Genomic DNA, 18078 nt, shown 5'->3' on the forward strand with positions numbered 1-18078 from the left:
TAATGAAGCAGTTTGAATGTTGGTACATATGCCATGTTCAGTAGCAGGGGCAGTACGGACTTTTGGAAGTATGTTAGGAAAAGTGTGATGGGTCACCTGGTTGTCCATTACTATCCAGCCACTTTTGCTAAAGGCCAGGACACTCAAGCAGCATCATTAATCTGAGGGGTTCACGGCCTTCCCTCCAGGACAACTGAGGTAATGGGGTCTTCAGCTGGCCCAGACCACTGCTCTTGACTTGCTCAGAACTGTAATTCCTCCTGACCAGGAGTGAAGTCAGGCCTGGTGCTGGGGTTGTGCAGCTCCTGGAATGGCATTTAACCCTGCTTTCCCCCGTGTGCTGAAATCATCCCATTTCTTCTTCTTCAGGTCTGGAAGGGAGAAGAATGACCTGGGCTTGCTTTTACTATGTGTGTGGGTGTGTTCTTTCAGAAGAGGCCTGCTCATTTAGAGGCAAAAGGACTTAAACCATGTTTCATCTTTGGAATTTGAAAATTAGTCTTTAAAAAGAAAAACACTAAAATAAATGTTCAATTTATTACTTTTGCAACACACAGCTCCAATCACAGAGTGTATATAATATATATATATATATTATATACACACATATAATTTTTTTACATTTTTTTCATATTTATTCTGGGACACAAGTTGATTCTCATGAATCACAAAGAGGCACTTTGTGCTCCTCAATCAGTTTCAAGTTAAAAAATCTCATCTCTGCTTTCCACAAGTTTTTCATAGCATTTTGAGTAAAGCTCATTGAGAGTTTTCAAAAGCAGATTCAAAATCAACTAACACTTATTGAAAGCCTTCAAGGTTTCAGGCTCTGTGCTGTATTTTACATACATAGTGGCATTTAATCTTCATAGCAATCCCAATCCATCTCTGAGGCAGATGTTATTTCCTGCTGCAGATGAAAAATGACCTCTTGAGTGATATATCTCAGGCTCGTACAAATAGTGACAGAGCGAAGGAGCTGTTCTTTTTATTTATTTATTTATTTATTTATTTATTTATTTTGTTTTATTTAATTTTATTTTTTTAGAGACAAGGCTTTGCCCCAGTCTCATCTTGAACTCCTGGCTTCAAGTAATCCTCTTGCCTCAGTCTCCCCAAATGCTGGGATTATAGGCCTGAGCCACCAAACCCAGCCCAAAACTGCCATTTTAAGTCATGTCTTTTTACCAACCCACAGCCTCATTCCGTGACCCACACTGCCCTCTACAGGCCAGGCCATGATAATATGGGCACCAATGGGAGAAAGTGGACTTGACCACGAAGGAAGGCCCAGGCGGATGGAACCAATTCAAGACAAATGAAACTGAGAATGTCCCCAAACAATTCCAAAGATTTTTCAGGATTTATCTGCAAGGGCATGATAATTATTTCTGGAGAGTTTAGAATATACCATGGTACACTTTCTTTCTACAGTGTCCTATTAGACAAATTATAGAGCTCACAAAGCTGGAAACTAAAAGCATGGTCCATTTTATCACATGAAATTTATTGATAAAAAATACATAAAGAGTTTTCCACTGTTGTCCTCTGTGAAATAACTAATATTTTTAAGGCAAAACATACTCTTTTTCTCACTTTGATACCCACAAGTTCCATTTCCCCATAATAATTGCAATTCAAAACTCCTATTCCTAAGACAACTTTTTCTGTTACCACATGATACATTGTGGTATAAGGGCTTTTAATATGCAAATTGTTAACATAACTTAATATTATCTTCCCCCCTGTTGCTCTTTAATTTGGCATTGAACAGCTGAGGTTTTAGATTTTAATCAAAGAGCATTGAATAAAGCAATTTATAAAATCAAATGAGCATTTTTTTCAACTGTTTCAGTCACTGTTTATACCTACCAAATTGTGAAATAGTCCTTTAAAAGCATTAACTGATTGCTACCCCTACAGCTTGACCATGTCTAAATGCTGACTTATTTTGAAGTGGTACAGCATAGGGGAGGAATGGAGCATTCCAGCTGCAGCCCAATGTGTAACCCAAGGCAAGTTAGTTAGTTATTTCTTTAAGTTTCATTTTCATCATCAGTAAAACTGAGATAATAGTGCCTTCTTCATATGGTCCTTGAGAGGCTTAAACAAGATAATTCATGGTAAGTATTAGCAAAGTAACTGGCACACAACAAGTGCTCAGGTCTTATTAAGATGATGAATTTGAAAAATAATATTTAAACATTACTGTTAAATATATATATTTTAAAGCAGAAATATTCTAAGAACTCTATTAACCATTATGCTTAGCCAAAACAATCAGAGCAGAAGCATGCAGAAGCATCATTCTCAGCTTAGCACAGAGACTCAACCAGATCAGGGAGCTCATTCCCCACATGGTGCATGCCTGGGGCGAACAGCTAAGATAGGCAGTAAGTAAGTGCAGTTGCTATAGGCATGAGGGGAGGGGTGGGGAGCAACTGGCAAGGCCCAGGAGCAAGGTGAGGGCATGTTAGCCTCCAGTCAAGGCTGTGTGAGAGGTTAGTAGAAGGAAGGCAGGGACTTGGGACAAGACAGGAAATTGATCAGACTTGAGAAGATAGAAAATGGTCTAGGCAGCAACAGCAATAGATCAAATCCAGAGAAAGAGGGCTGAGCTTCAACAACCTAGAAAGATCAAGCAGGAGTCAGGGCCTGGAGAACTCCCCAGACAGTCCCCTTACTGAGAGCATTTGACTTGGACTGAAGGCTTTTAACATTTAAGTTCCAAATGGACTTACTGGTTGTTAGAGGAAACTCAATTCTTTAAGACAGGCTTAGTTAGCCATTACGAGCCAGGGATCATTGTATTCCCTCCATAAACTTGAAGTCCACTAATTGGAGGTTGAGAAAACCAAATCTTCCTACCTGGGGCTCCCTGAAAGTATTATGAAACCAGTGGGTCTGGAAGGCTGGCCAAGGTGGAGCAGAATTACCTTCCTTTCTTTGAGCAGCTTGCCCCCAGGTTGCTGTAAACTGATGATCACAGGAGATATAACAAGCTTCGCTAGCTAGCTATACCAACTCCAAACAACTAAGCAGATTTTTTTTTTTTTAATTATGACTTGGGTATTTTACCTACCTGACAAACTGGAGACTTAGGAACATCCCAACCTCTTTATTTTCATATTTTATTTTGTACATTTAGTGCTACATCATTGTCCTCATCAATATTTAAATCATTATTATAATCAATAATGTCTATTAGAATTCTAGACAGGGTCTGCTTGCTTTCTGATGCTAAATTCCAACAATGCTTTTGAAAATATGCTTTGATTCTCATCTTTTATAGGCAATCAGGGGTGAGACAGACTTCCACACACTGAATAGAGTCGTCCTTGTTCTATGAGCACAGAGCTAAAGAGTGGTGACATGGTGGGACTGTAAGATGCCACTCCCAATTCAGGCTAACAAACCTTATGGGAAACCAAATGGGTAGGAACATTTAAGGGTAGGCAATCTCTACTAAAAAAATAAGGAGACCTGGAGACTAGGTTAAATTAAATAAGGTAAAACTTTTAGTGAAGCTATAAAAAGATATAAATGAACTTGATGATTCATGAGCTGGAGAGAACATGCACTCATGCACAAAACACTTGAGGTGCCAGTCAAGGTGGTGCAGCAGCATAAATGTAAAGCAAACATATGTTCTTCTAGGATTTCAATCAAACCAAAGGTCAAGCACCCTAAAACAACATTAAAGCCATTAGACATCACTAGACTCAACAGTGGTTGGTAATTGTGCTAAATTGGGGCTGTGAGAAGGTACAAAGGCAGTAAATATAAACCTTTGACTCACAAAGTGATTTCTAACATTGAGCTTCAATCATTGAAATCGAATCTTCAAAATCATGTAATTTTCACTTTCTATTGGCATTTGCAGCAAAAGCATCCTAAACACTCAATTTTCACTTTCTTTTTTTACTCACAAATCATGGGATATATGCAAACTCGAAGCCCTGGCATTTTCCGGTGTGGTTCGCGAGTGCCCTCTAGTGATAGTGAGGTCAAATGGGACAAGCCATTTCCCCAAAAAATTGTCTTAAAAAGTCAAGATTCGTTAAATGTTCAATTTCTGCCGTCAGTTAAAAATAGATCTTCTGCCACTTTAATTTGGGCAGCTATAAACTCAGCTTATTACCTCTCTTTAATACCCAATATTTAGATACAACCGTTCATTAAAGAATATTCAATGCAATCATCTGAAAACATCTCAAATGAAGTGACTTTAGCTTGATCGCAATGTGAATATATTGTTTTGAGTATTGGGAAACCTTGTTACAACTGAATAACCATGATAATCAAGTAGTAAAGGAAGATATTTTTAAAATAATATGCATGTATAATTACTTCATTTCTCTTCCCAACTTTTTAGCATTTCAATGACTGGCTACAATTGATCGCAATGGTTACATCCACAAAACTCTCATTTATAAGTTCCTGATCATTGATTTTCTCACACTTGGTGATTTTTAAAAATAAAACTTTCAGCAGATTCCTTTATTCCTTCACCATGTACCCCAGAGCTCTTAAGCTGGTGGCCTATAGGCTGATTGTGTTCTGTATGGTCTTGTTTGTTGATCTGTTAAATTTTCTTATTGGTTCCTTAAAAATATGGATTTCTGGCCTCTCCTGAAGAAAGCAAGCTGCATTTGGCAATGTCTGTATTGTATGCCCCCATAGTGACACACTTCCAGGAGCTAAGCCTGCTTCCCTCCAGGTGAGGCCTGTGTTATCCACAGGCATAACTCAGCCACACCAGTCATGAGGGTTACTTACCTGACCCCTATAGGCATTTGAGTTACAACCTGTGAGTGTTTGACTGCTTTCAATTCTTCCTGTGAAAGTTCTCTTTCTGGTGCTTAAAATCAAGCTAATCTTCTATCATATTAGTGCCATACAATGCTACCAGAGGCACGTACTAAAAACAACAACGACAAAAAACACATGCTGTTATAAGAAAAGAAAAGAAAAAAAAACCTCTGTAATAGAAAAAGGAGAATACAAAAATGAGTTTGCATAGATTTGAAATGCAATCCGTTTTCTCCAGACTTAATAAAATTCACTCTGTGTTTATGAATTGTGTCTTTGTTTTGAGCTGTCAAAGCCCTCATCGTGGGTTCCTGTGTAGCGACCAAGCAAAGTAGATTCTCACTGTCACAACCATCTGCTCACACCCCAGGATTTCTCTCCTGGAACCAAAGCCCGGGTTATCAGCAGGGGCGGCAAGTCAGGCCATGAAAACAGAAACGTGACACTCACGGGTGTGCTGCTGTCAGAAAAGGTGTTCATGGAAACGGAGCTGCTCAGCTTTTCTGAGGAGACGGAGGGTGGGGATGGGCTCCTCTTCTCCAGGGGGTCCTGCCGCTGCAGGTACTCACGCCATGCCCGCTGAATGCTAAAAACAAACAAACAAACAGAAAAACCCAGCACACACATTGTCACTCCCAGGGCACAGTCCACAGACTCAGAACAGCACAAGGAGGGATTGGCCTTGGAGGCGGGGGAGAGTGTGACATAGGATGCAATGCAGGAAACCAGACGACCTGAACTCCGACTCCACTTCAGCACTGAGCCTGTCTCCCTACGCTACTAGTTTAACTTTCACAGACTTGACTGGGAGAAATCAGCCTAAAAGAGTTAACTTAGAAAAATTCATCAGTCAAAGTCAAACTACTTTGCACACATAAATGTACTTTGATTTATGGGATACGAAAATCTTTCAATTTTTCACCTTATATTTCAAATGAGAATACTAAATGGACTATTAGTTATTCATTCCTTCAGTATATCACTGGTGAGGGGCATGTCCTGCCAGGGGCAGCCCTAGGCTCTAGAAAGGGACTCTGTCATCTGTACACAGCTCCAGGGGTGCCATCGGCACAGACCTCAAAGTGAAGGATGACTGTGATGCTGTGTGGTGCCAAATGCGCGGCCCACGCAGTGGCCCTGCTCTGAAAACAAGACATGCAAGAGCACTGTGATTTGCGTATGGGTTTTACATACTGTAGAAGGAAACATGTAACTATGCAATAAATAAAGAAATGGACAGAGAATTAATATAGCATGTGATTATGTGGCTACTTGAGATTTCACCTAAAGAGGTTCTTTACATCCTGTGACTGTTATCAGAAAAGGCATCTTCTACTTTGGATAATAGAAATCTCTTATTAGCATTAGCATAAGTCATTCTCCACCCCCCCCCCCACCCCTCCCCGCCCCACTGGCTTCTCATATTTGAGATTAACATCTAAGTTTTCACAGGTGGTCAGTGAACACAATTTAACCTTTCCTGGGACTTAGCTGGACATGCAGACCAACTGTTAGGATTCAGCCTTTTAAAATAGTTGCATTAGTTCCACCAGTATGTCTTCTAGACTCCTGGAAGCATCTGATCTTCTGTAATTCTTCCATATACAACCTAGGTCATTAAAGTTATTTCTGTATAAACAAACTGATTTATTTTCATTTGGCTGGAATAGTTTAAAGACCATCTATTCTCAATAGTCACAGGATATAAAGAATATAAAAATGCTACCACATTAATGAATCTGTATGTTTTCTCCAATTTATTCAGGCTCTGTGAATTATAATAATCAGAAGCTACAGGGAAAACAATACCTTTGGGTCAGAGGCCAGTTCCCTGAAGCTATGAAATTTAAGCTTCAGGAGCTCTTACATGGAGGCCAGGAGCCTCTTCCAAGAAGACCATTGTGAGGGGTTGGTTCTTCATGATTTGTATATAATTACAAAAGTAAGATATTTCTTAGGATTTTTAAGGACCCTCCAAATTATATATACTTCAAGCCCCACTAATGCAGGATCTGACCACTCTTTAGATAGATTTATTATTATATTTTATCACCATTTTATTATGTAATGCTTGCTTAAAATACATTCATATTTATCTGTTTGTCTTTGACTTAAAGATTTTAGGCAGAATCTGAAAGAAAGTCTTGTAAAATTACCTGCCCAAGCTTGGTAGTCTTGTTGCTACTTCAGAACCTATTTTATTAGGAAGCAGTGAACTTTTAGAAGCGGTCAGTGACTTCCATATTAACTGAGGTGCTTGGGGTATTCCAGAGCCCAGCTCACACGTCTGCCACCTGAAGGACCCTAAAGTCTGAAAGCCTGCCCATCAAGGGCTCAAAACGTGTAACGTTTTAAAGGCAGTTGCAAAATTAGAAAATATTGACAATCCATAGAACACTCACAAGTTTATAAGACTGTGTTATCCCTTTTTTAAAAATCACCTTCATTATTCAGAAAAGAGAAAATGTAGTGGTGGTTTGAAGCATTACATTTTAGCATGTGAAACACCAGGGGGCGGTGTGACACCTTTAAAAAAAACAATGTTGGGCAAAACAGAGGTGAGAGGTTTACAAAGGTACATTTGCATGTAAGCGTCCCCTTTTCCCTCCTACTTTTGTAGAATCTGAAAAGTGGCATATCATTTTTCCTTAAGTCACATATTAAGAGGAGAGTGTTTTTTCTTCCTAGTGGATATTCTTTTCTTTTGTAATTGATAAGAGATCACAATATTAAATATCTTTTAAATGAATGTTAAAAACACCTCTATACCCACTAATTTTCTTAATATAAGAGCTATTTTAGATTTTAATATTTACCATATAGTCATTGTGCACATACATGAAAACAACTTTAATTAGTTGAAAGCATATTACGCTATTCATTCTTTTTAAAACTTAACATGATATGACATAAATATTTCCTATGTACTAATTGCCTTCATAATTACATTTTAAGGACTGGCTAACAGGCTCAACACATGTTTAAAATAGCACTAGGGGTTAAAAATGACAGGTTGGTCATGTCATACAAGGCTATTACCCTAAATTGCTACATTGCTTTTTTAACGGTGGAACCGTGCTGTTTTAATCTCTGTACCACAGAAAAGTGTTTACATCACTCACTATTTACTGCCTTTGGCCACATCTACGACATAACCTTCAAATATTAAATTCTTCTAAGATTAAGCTCTGTTAATACCATCTCCAAATGTCATTTTACTGTAAGAGGAAATTAAAATGTAGAAGTACTTCAGCTCTCAGTCATAAGGAATCACTTTTCAGCCTTCTCATCCTAGCTTTACAATAATTCCTACTCACAAGTCTTCTTTATGGCTGCAGAGTAAATTACAGACTACCTTGACATTTTTATTTTTGAAACTAAGCAATGCTATCAATATAATTCTTTAAATGTTTTTTGGAGTAAGAAAGCACATTTTGTGTGTTCCTATATTTTGAATTACAAATAAAGTATAAGAGTTTTCTTCTAAACAGATGATAAATACATTTTTCAATAATTTTTCGACTAGGTCAATTCCTATCTATCTTCTCTCGTATCAGGGATGGCAAAATCTGCCTGCTTCTGCCTTTCTATGTATCCCTGTGTTTTATAGTGTAGATGGCTTCTTTGTGCGTTCACAGCCACTCCGGGGACTCACAGCCTATGCAGTCCTGGCTGCCGATAGATGTCCTTACACATAAGAGTAGAAGAGAGAGCTCTCAGATAGCTAGGCACCTAGAGACAGTTGGAGGCAGTCTTAGTATTTTAATTAGGCCTTGAAGCATGTATGGTATTTAGATTGATAGAGAAGAAGAATAAAGGTCTTTGGGCAAAGACATGGAGGTGAGGGCACCAGGCAAGACACAGGAGGGTCCCAGAGAAGAGTGGAGGAGGATCTCAGAACCTGCCTGGGGCCAGGCTGGAGGCAGGCTTGGCAGTGAGGAGGAGCCCTGTCTTGGCACAGTTGATTATTGTCAAGAATATCCAGAAATGTAGATTTTTATGAGAAAGTTACTATTTCTTAAATGTTACTAAATAATTTTAAAATTTTCAAAATACACTATACTCTAAGTAGGCTGAATTTTGGGGTGGCCAAATGAGAACACCATCAAAGAGGACACATGAAGTCTGAGTATTTTGGAAATAGTAGCTAATATACATGTAGCCCATATTGTATTTATTCTCATCTTGCCTTATCTTTTACATTCAGAAACTGGCGTCCCAAGGTACCTGCCATGATCCCTCTGCCCTCAGGGTTTGCTGTTCTGGACTGTCTAAAAACCCTGTATTGGAACCTGCAACTCTCTTCTCAGCAGTGAGGGGAGAGGAGAATCTTCAGAATAGCAGGTTTTATGGTGCAGTGACCCTTTCTTAACTCTACCTCTGGCAGGAAGTAGATATTCACTTGGTCTCCACCAACAGGAATCAGAAGGCCCTAAGAGAAAGCCTGTGATGGTGGAGGGTGACCCTGGAACCTCGGATGAGGGCCCATCTTGCATACCCATTGGTCTGCAGGTCTAATGAACTTCCCTTGGGAAGAAGGAACAAGGGTATCATAAGATGTCCCATTGAGGATGCCAATATTGGCCATGGGGAGGCACTGCTGGGCTGGTTATGGGACCCAGCCCTAGCAAAGCCAAGGACGAATCCAAATGTAGGGGTGCAGCCTACACCATTGGGAGAGGCCTAGGGGAGACTCAATGACCCCTTCCTTCAGAGACCTAAGACTTAGAGCTATTTAAAAGGAAACAACTGCCTGAGAGTGAAAGTGTTCGCCACTGATGGGAAACCTGAGGCAGCTCTGGTGTTCCTTACATGGGGGTCAGGAGAAGTGACACCAACAAAGGAAAGGAGGAGGAAGGAGGAGAGAAGAAGGAGCAGAAAGAGGAGAGAGAAGAAAATGGAAAAGACAACACAGCAGTAGGAAAGGTCTCATGTGTAGGGGGGAGATGTTCAACCTGCCAGGAGAGTTAAGAATTTAATAACCAGATTAGACAAAAGTCACTGAACCAGACTAAATTTTCCAATGGGACTCAAATTCTATTATTGGGGAAGATTAATATTTCTTTGTTTCATCCCTCTCCGGTGAGTGGAAATGGGGTTCAGTGTCATTAGAAGAGATAAAAAACCATTCTGTTTCTTCCACATTGAGCTGAGACTCCTTTGTCAAATCTGCAAACATAAAATTATAAAACTCAGGCTCTCTGAGTTGGCTGGAATCCTAGGCACAAAGATTTTTTCTTTGCTTCCTCCTCCTCCTAGCATCTTCCCCTCTGCCTCTACATAATGAAGATGGTAGAAACTAAAAAGACCAAGGAGGTTTCCTAACTTTAGCAGTCAAATTAACCACTTCGAGACCACACTCACCAGCCTCGAAATCTTGCCCACAGCCGGCACTCATAGCTCACACAGTAGTTTGTGCTGTGCATTGACTACGAATCTGTTTTGCTCTTGTGTGATGAGGAAAGCTTTAAATCACTGACTGAAAGCTTGTTTTACTTTACAGGTAGCTTTACTTGTAATGTAAATCAGAATAGGTCACATATACATATATGTTTCATTATGTTATTTTTAAACGTTCACAATTTTATTTTGATAAATGAAAAATTAGAAAAGTCAAATCACAGCTGTCGGCTAAAGTCGCTGTGTGCATTCATCTGTGGCTATCGACTATAGTCTACGCCAGTCCCGAAGTGGTTAGACACTCAAATTTTTCATATACAAACTTTCCTTTCCCACACTTTTTCATTTAATAGGACCTTATCTTAATGAGAAATTCCTAATGATAAAGCAAGCTGTTTGCAAACTAATAACTTGTACAGTGAGGCTGACACACTGCATACATAAAATGATTTCATAGCCTGATTTGTTATGCATTTAGTGAGTGTGACACAGCTTCCTAGCAGGGACCCCAGTGGTTCAGAAACCTTGTTTGGACTTTATCTTGAGAGGTAGCCTTACATGTTTATGCAGAAGCAAGATTTTTACTAATGACTAAGGTTAACACAGATTTATGGGGGGGTGTTAATATTTGCCTTTATCCAGTAAGATATTATATATCTGTGTAATTTCTGTTTCAATTCCTAAATCCAGCAAATAATTATTTTTCTTCAAAGCTATATACCTCAAGGTGCTCTTCTTAATTGTGACTTTTTTTCCAAAAAGATTCTTTCTTGGGTTTTTTTGCAAATGATCAGTGGTTCTAACCAGGCTCAGACATGTTTAAATTCTCAGATAAACACTTCTCAAACTGTTAAACTGTGTGTGTGTGTGTGTGTGAGAGAGAGAGAGAGAGAGAGAGAGAGAGAGAGAGAGAGAGATATGTTATATACATCTTCACTGGCATTTCTTAAATGCATCCCTGAAGGAACTAGAAAGGGGACGGAGCACAGAAAACAGTCTTGAATATTTTGTAATTGCTTCCAAGGTGATTTGGTAGACCCTTTCTCTACTTAAAATGGTTTTAAAAGGTTGATATTTTGTTCTACCATAGAGCCTGTCTCACTTTGGATCTTATTAGTTTCATTTTTTATTAATATTGAGTTGTTAGCACTATTTTAATATAATAGTCATTTATAGTAGGGGAAGTAGGCTCACATTTGGGTTTATTAAGAGAATATAAGAAAAATAATGGTAGGAGGTGAGAAAGAAATAAAACAAGAAACATTTTTCCAAATAATTGGACAAAAGTTAGACTAGAAATAGGAAGAAGGAAGAGGGTTAAAAAAAAAAGATGTGTATATGTGTGTTTAATAAAAATATTTCTTGAGGTAGAACACCAAATTGTTCTGAGAAAGAATTAACAAAGTTACTAACATGAATGACATAGAAAATGCTAGTGGAAATTCAAGAATTTTACTCAACCTGAAAAGGAAAAACCAAGTGGTGAAGAGATGGCAAACAAATAATTCCCTGAACTATCCAGTAGATGGTGCTGTATGTCCAAAGCAGCTTTGTTGCTGCTTTAAAAGGGGAGAAATAATGTGCATGTCATAAATGTAAAATATGTAATTCTTGCACCCCAAAGTTCTGCATTTATTCAGAAGTTCATAAAATGAGAACTGTAAAACTAATTGCTCAATGTAAACTTTGAAATAACTTACATTTTCACCTTTGACTCCAAGGGCTGTAGATTGAGGGGATATTTTTCAATATTATTCTCCACATCCATGGCCAGCTGATGACTAGAAACAGAAATAATGTCTCAATATAAACCAAATCAGAAATTTAACATTTATAACAATAAGACTGCTAATTTATATTCATCTGAAAAAGCAGATATAGACTCAATAATGTTCATTTTAATTTATTAATAGAGTACTAAAAGTGGCTATTGATAGGTGATGGTTAGATAACCATACCATAGAAAGGAAACATTGCTTTTTCCTTCTACCTTCACCGTCCTTTTGCTGTCCTCACTTTAACTTTCATAGCTAAGGCATGAAAATCATTTCCTTTAGCGAAAAGGAAAGCAGAATATTTGGCATAAAGAGATCTTTATAAATCTCATGACACTGGCTGACTAGTAAGTTGTAGAGAAGACATCATTTATACCCAGTGGTGACACTGTCATTGAGCTTTTCCTCCTTTTATTCAGTAAGCTGTTTCAGAGCTCCTACTGTGAATAAAGTATGAATCTCTGACCTGGAGAAAGGCAGAGGGCTATAGATAACTAGTCACCGCTTCCAATGAGCTTATAGGACTCTTACTCAGTGCTAACAATCGTCAAAGGGGGCTTCATGGAGAAGGTGGCACTTGGGCTGGGTTTTGAAAGAAAGAACAAGAAGTAGGTAAGTTGACAGTAAAGAGTAATATATGTGAGGAAGGCATAAAACAAAGGAGTTGAGGTGCAAAAAAACCCTCAAGGGCTATTTTTAGAAAATAAAGAGAGTAATCTGGTGGAAGTGGATGAAAAAGTAAAAGGATAAAGGGAATTAAGTTTGGATAAACAGAAAACTAATAGTTATTGGTCACAATATGTATGAAACATTGTAATAGACATTTTACATTTGTTATATTATTTAATTTTCACAGTAACTTCTATAAGTTATTACTTTCCCCATTGTATAGCTAAAAAATATGAAGCTCAGAAAGATTATGTTCAATTTTAAATACAGGAGAAACCACATTAAAACTCACGTCTTACTGTTCTCTGCACCACAAGATACTAGTTGGAGAATTTTAATATCAGGATTATTAGACTTAATCCTGCTGACTGTAGTTTTCATAAGTAATATATTTTACATCCCAATCCAATGCATAGCATGTGGTAAATGTTGTGTGTATGTGTTTCTGTGTGTGTGTTTTAAACAAATTTCAAGGAATACTATTTCCTCAATTACATGTGATGTGCTTTGCCTTATTATTACTTTTCAAGTTTTTTAAAAAGGCCAGTGGTGATTCACCAAATTGATTTAATGAACCATCAGTGGATTATGATCTATAGTGTGAAAAACATTGCTACAGGAAAACAAAGCATTTGGAGCAGGGAAACATGACAAATGTGATATTTAAGGATGGAGTGAGCAAGGAAAGTGAAGGGAACTAGTTAGAATGCGATTCAAATAGGCCAGGTAGGAAAGACCAGGATTGTGGTGATGATAAAGAAAAGAAAAGATAAGGAAAAAATGTGCTGGAGAGATCCCTGAGGATCACAAGTGTATTTTCTCCTTCTCTTTAGAAAGGAATTACCAGGTGGTAGGAAAAACACAGTAGATCGCATAAATTCCTACATGGCCACTGGGTGGTGTCAACAGCCCAAGATAGTTTTGTGGTTGCTCAGCCTGGCTGCTGAAGGGCAAGGAAACACTCTTGTTTACTCTGTGCCATTGATATTCAGAATCCATCACTAATTCATTGTTATTCACTCCTGCTACAAATATATTTAATGCCTTCTATGTGCCAGGAATGATGCAAAGCACGGAAGATAAAATGGTGAGAATACTAGACATGGTCCCTATACTTATGGTCTTACAATCTAGAAGAACATAAACATTAAAGAAGTAGTTACAAGTATGATAGCTGTTGCTAAAGGGGAAACACAGAGGGACCAAATCCAGGATAGGTAGGCATGAAAGCCCCATTTTCATAGCACTGTGGTCTTACAGGAACAGCAGCCTTATAACAAGGACATTTTAAGATTCTATTAATTATTCATTACAAATTAGAAAATTGGACAATAGAGACATATGTGAGTGTGTTGTGGGGCCTGCAGATTTGCAACAAGCAAAGACATAGCTAATGTCTTCATAAAGAGGAAAAAAGCATATTAACAAATTTGTTAATTTGAGTGTATAATCATCATCAAATTATAAACTACAAATACCTGTTTGTTTAAATTTGATAGCTTTAGTTCATTCCATCAATAATTTTCTGTGAGTAAAAAAAGTGATTATATATCAGCATAATTTGTGACTTGCACTCACACATCTCCTACCAGAGACTCAGCCTGATTTAATATTCACAAAAAATTACAGTCAGCCTGAGGTCTTACTTAAGTTAATAAATGATTATCATAGACAATAGAGTCATAAGCAGTCTCCTAATTAATGGCTTTACCAACTGCTCTTCTCTCTTTATGGACACATGCCAAGCTTCACACACAGGCACAGAGAGAGGGAGAGGGAGAGAGAGAGAGAGAGAGAGAGAGAGAGAGAGAGAGAGAGAGAGAGAGAGAGAACACAAATGCATGTGGTCTCAAATAGTACAGAGTTGCAGCTTCTCCTCTCTTCACACTGACCATCTACCACAAGGCCCGGTTGAGCATTCAGAGTAAGTGTAATGTTCCAAGGGGGAACAACAGATCAACTGCTGTGACACCACTATCACTTAACTTATGGTCATTTCGAGTAGCTGGGATGATTTATATCAGCACCTAAGTGAGCTGCAGCTGTAATGAAGTGCCGACTCTGCTCACTCAAAGTACACAATTTTTTCAATCAAATTTCGACAGCTCTCAGGGACACAGCCCTGACCTGAAGTGAAATGGGAAAATCTCCAGAATTCCAGGCAAATGGGTATAAACAGGAGAGTCTTTCATTCCCATCCCTGGAATTCCTCAATCTTGACTGGGAAAAACCAAGCATACAAAACAGACTGGTCATTTACAGAAGCTTTCAGCTTTCTCAGGCCTCTGGATAATGAAGGGGAAAGGGTAGGGTGAAGGAGACGGAAGCCCATGTGTATATCATTAATTTTCATGTGTCTTCCTGAGAGCAGAGCTGAGAAAGATACACGCTGGTGTTAGTGAAAGGGTTTAACATAGAGCTGTGGTCAATTAACAGGAAAAAAAAAACTTTGGGAGTTTATTTCCTACATTAAAATCAATAATGAAAAGCTGGCATAGTCAGGTTTAATACACAAATGGTCTGAACGTCACAGAGAGTGTGTCCTCAGAGAATTACGCTGCATGAGGAGATTATTGAATAGCCAAAAATAATCTAAAAATGCATCTACACCACTGGTCTCAACCCCAGCTCCTCCTTAGAACCACGTGAAGGATGCTGTTCAGAAATGCTGATTCCAGGGCCTCATCCCCTGAGAGTCAGATTCAATTTGTCTAGAGTAGGGCTTATGCCAGGACGTTTTTATTAAGCTCCCCAGGTGATTCTAAGTGCAGGCAGGGTGAAGAACCACTGATCCAGACCAAATGTCATTACAACACTAATCCCTACAGCAGAAAAATCTTTCTCATGTCAGCTAAAAACTCTTTAGTTATTGTTTACATATAGCTGGTTATGGTGGTGGTAAGGGGTGGAGGGAAATTGAATTGCTTTATTCTTATTTACTTACATTAATGAGAACAAGCCTTTATATTTATCCATTTATAAAGGATAAATGAAATCCATAGGTAACCCAGAAATTTCATTTGACCAAAAAGCTCAACCTGCCATTCAGTGTGGTGACGAGGCAGATTCTCAGGATCATGGAGATGAAATGGAGCTTTGAGGTTGTCTAGTCCAAACGTCTGCCCAGATGGAGGGAAGGAAGCTGGCATTGTTAATATGGCCTGTCTCATTTAATGCTCTCAGTAAGATGTTCAAGTCAGTATTATTATCTTCACTTTCACAGATGAGTAAACTGGGCTCAGGGTAAGTGATTTGTCTGACTGATAAAGCTAAGAAAAAGCAGGAAGAGTAATCAAACCCAACATTTTCCATTGCCAGGAAAGTTTTAACAACATCTCAGATGGATGGTCATTTATATTCTTCTTGGACACTTTCAGTATCTCTCAGAATTGGGGCTCCGAACATGACACCCCAAAGTGTGGCATTTTGGCTTGCTGAGGACTTTGAACTAGAGGAGATAAAGATCTCAGAAGCAGCCTCAGAAGTAAGGTCTCTCTCTGACCTCCTACTTTCTTGTTCCTGTCCTCATTCTTCCCTGAAGTGAGTTGTAAAAACCAGAATTTCTCTTCCATAAGGTGGAAGAGGAACATAGAAACTAGAACCTTTATTCCCCAAAGCAAGCCATAAAACCCAGAACTATTACTCCAACCTTCTCCTGCATTTGTGTGTTAGAGCTGCCCATAAGAAATTTTCTGACCTACTTTGTCTAATGGTAGGTCATAAGACCCTCATTCCAGAGGGGTTCTGCCCAAGAGGAAGGAATGCTGCACACAGAGGCCAAGAAGAATGTGAACAGACAGGCTTTGCTAGGTTTTCCCCCAGTCTATTACCCTTTTGTCCAATCACATTTCTACATGACTGTACAGTCTTCATCAAATCTAAACATAAAAATGGACAGTTTTCCCTGGGTCTTTGGGTCTTAATTTCTGTAGGCTCCTGTGTCAAATAAAGCTTTGATTAGATAAATATGCTATACTTTTCTCTTGTTAACCTTTCTTTTGTGTTGACCATGCCCCTTTCAATGAAGAGGAAAGGGATCACATCTTTCTCCTCCTACACAGCTCACTTCTTAACAAAGAGGTTCATTTTTTTGTTGGGAAGGCTGAATTTTTACAAAAGTGTTTCTTTTTCTGAGTCACAAAGCTATTTCCCCATCTATCCTACTCATTCATTCTGGCTGTATTTTCTGGAGCAAGAAGAGCAACTTACGCTCTCTTTTACAGAATTCTTAAACATTTCTTCAAATCTCTTATGCTTCTTCTGAGACTTCTTTTCTTTAAGCTACACTTCCTCATCTTTTTGTAGTCATTTCACATGGTTCTTGAACTCTCACAATTTTTATTGACCTCTTCGGCTACTCTTGGGAACGTCAACATGCTTCTTAAATGTGGTGCCCAGAGCCAAGCATGACACCTAATAGGTTTGATTGGTCCAGAGTACACTGAGTCTCAGCCAATCATTGAGAGCAAAGGCTCTGGGGAGGTAACCACACCTGGGCTCATTGCCCATCTTCACCACTCACTAGCTGAGTATACTTGGATGATTTGCCAGAATCTCTCTGAGTCTCTTTTCCTCATCTGTAAAATAGAAACATTAAAACCTAAATATAAAATGTATAATCAGGATGTGATAAGGAAATGTCTATAAGAATTCAATAGTCTAGGGTACATAGTAAATTTTCAATAAATGATAGTTATTTGTATTCCCTTAACTTGAAAATATATGCCTATCAATCAGTCTAATATTATGCTAACATTTTAGAAGCCATATCTAAAAATCATGAGCTATGTTAATGTCAAATAAAAACTCTAAACATTTACCCACAAATTGAGATCAGGATGTGTCTCTCACATGTCTAATTGTATAATTTTTTTAAAAATCTAAGTGAGAGATATTACTTTTATCTCTGTTCAATTTCATCTCTTCTTTTTTGCTTTTATAAAGCTGTTTTGTTCCATTCTGCAATGTTATTTTGAATGTTCATTCTGTTAGTGCTAGCTTTTTTGCAAGTTTTATGCCTGCCTTCTAGAAACATCCTTGATTAAAAGCCTAAGACAGATCAGGGTTAAGTTTGAAGCCCGCAGATACACCACTAGAGACATCTATCTTCTAGACATCATATTGCTCTGTTAATCAGTAGAGCTTGTGCATTGTCGCTCAACTAGCAATAAATTTATCCATCTATATTTCAAATGAGATACATTTCTAGGCCCTGACCACAATGACATCATAAGAAACTGCAAAATTTATTTATTCATTGTGCCAGTTTTTTCATGCAAGCTTTTCAACCTCATAAATAATTTAACTTACTTTAATAATTTTTACTTACTTTTCAAATAAATATTTTCCATCATTAACTTGTTCTAGAGGATTCTGCAATCTTTTCAGTTCTTCCTGTGAAAAAGGAAAGATGTATCTTACA

The 18078-nt window shown here is 38.3% G+C and overlaps 1 protein-coding gene across 1 annotated transcript in view; it reads right to left on the minus strand.

Annotated features, from left to right (window-relative positions):
* Nucleotides 1-2801: 2801 nt before the first annotated feature.
* IQCJ (IQ motif containing J) overlaps nt 2802-18078 on the minus strand; it is a 171277-nt gene continuing 156000 nt past the window's right edge. The window contains exons 2-4 of the mRNA XM_076004311.1: nt 17986-18050; nt 11913-11993; nt 2802-5398 (exon numbers count right to left, since the gene is read on the minus strand). Of these exons, the coding sequence (XP_075860426.1) occupies nt 5158-5398; nt 11913-11993; nt 17986-18050 (387 nt within the window). The 3' untranslated portion in view covers nt 2802-5157. The remainder of the gene's footprint in view (nt 5399-11912; nt 11994-17985; nt 18051-18078) is intronic.

This window comes from Microcebus murinus, chromosome 1 (genome assembly GCF_040939455.1).
Source record: "Microcebus murinus isolate Inina chromosome 1, M.murinus_Inina_mat1.0, whole genome shotgun sequence".
Taxonomy (NCBI): Eukaryota; Metazoa; Chordata; class Mammalia; order Primates; family Cheirogaleidae; genus Microcebus; species Microcebus murinus.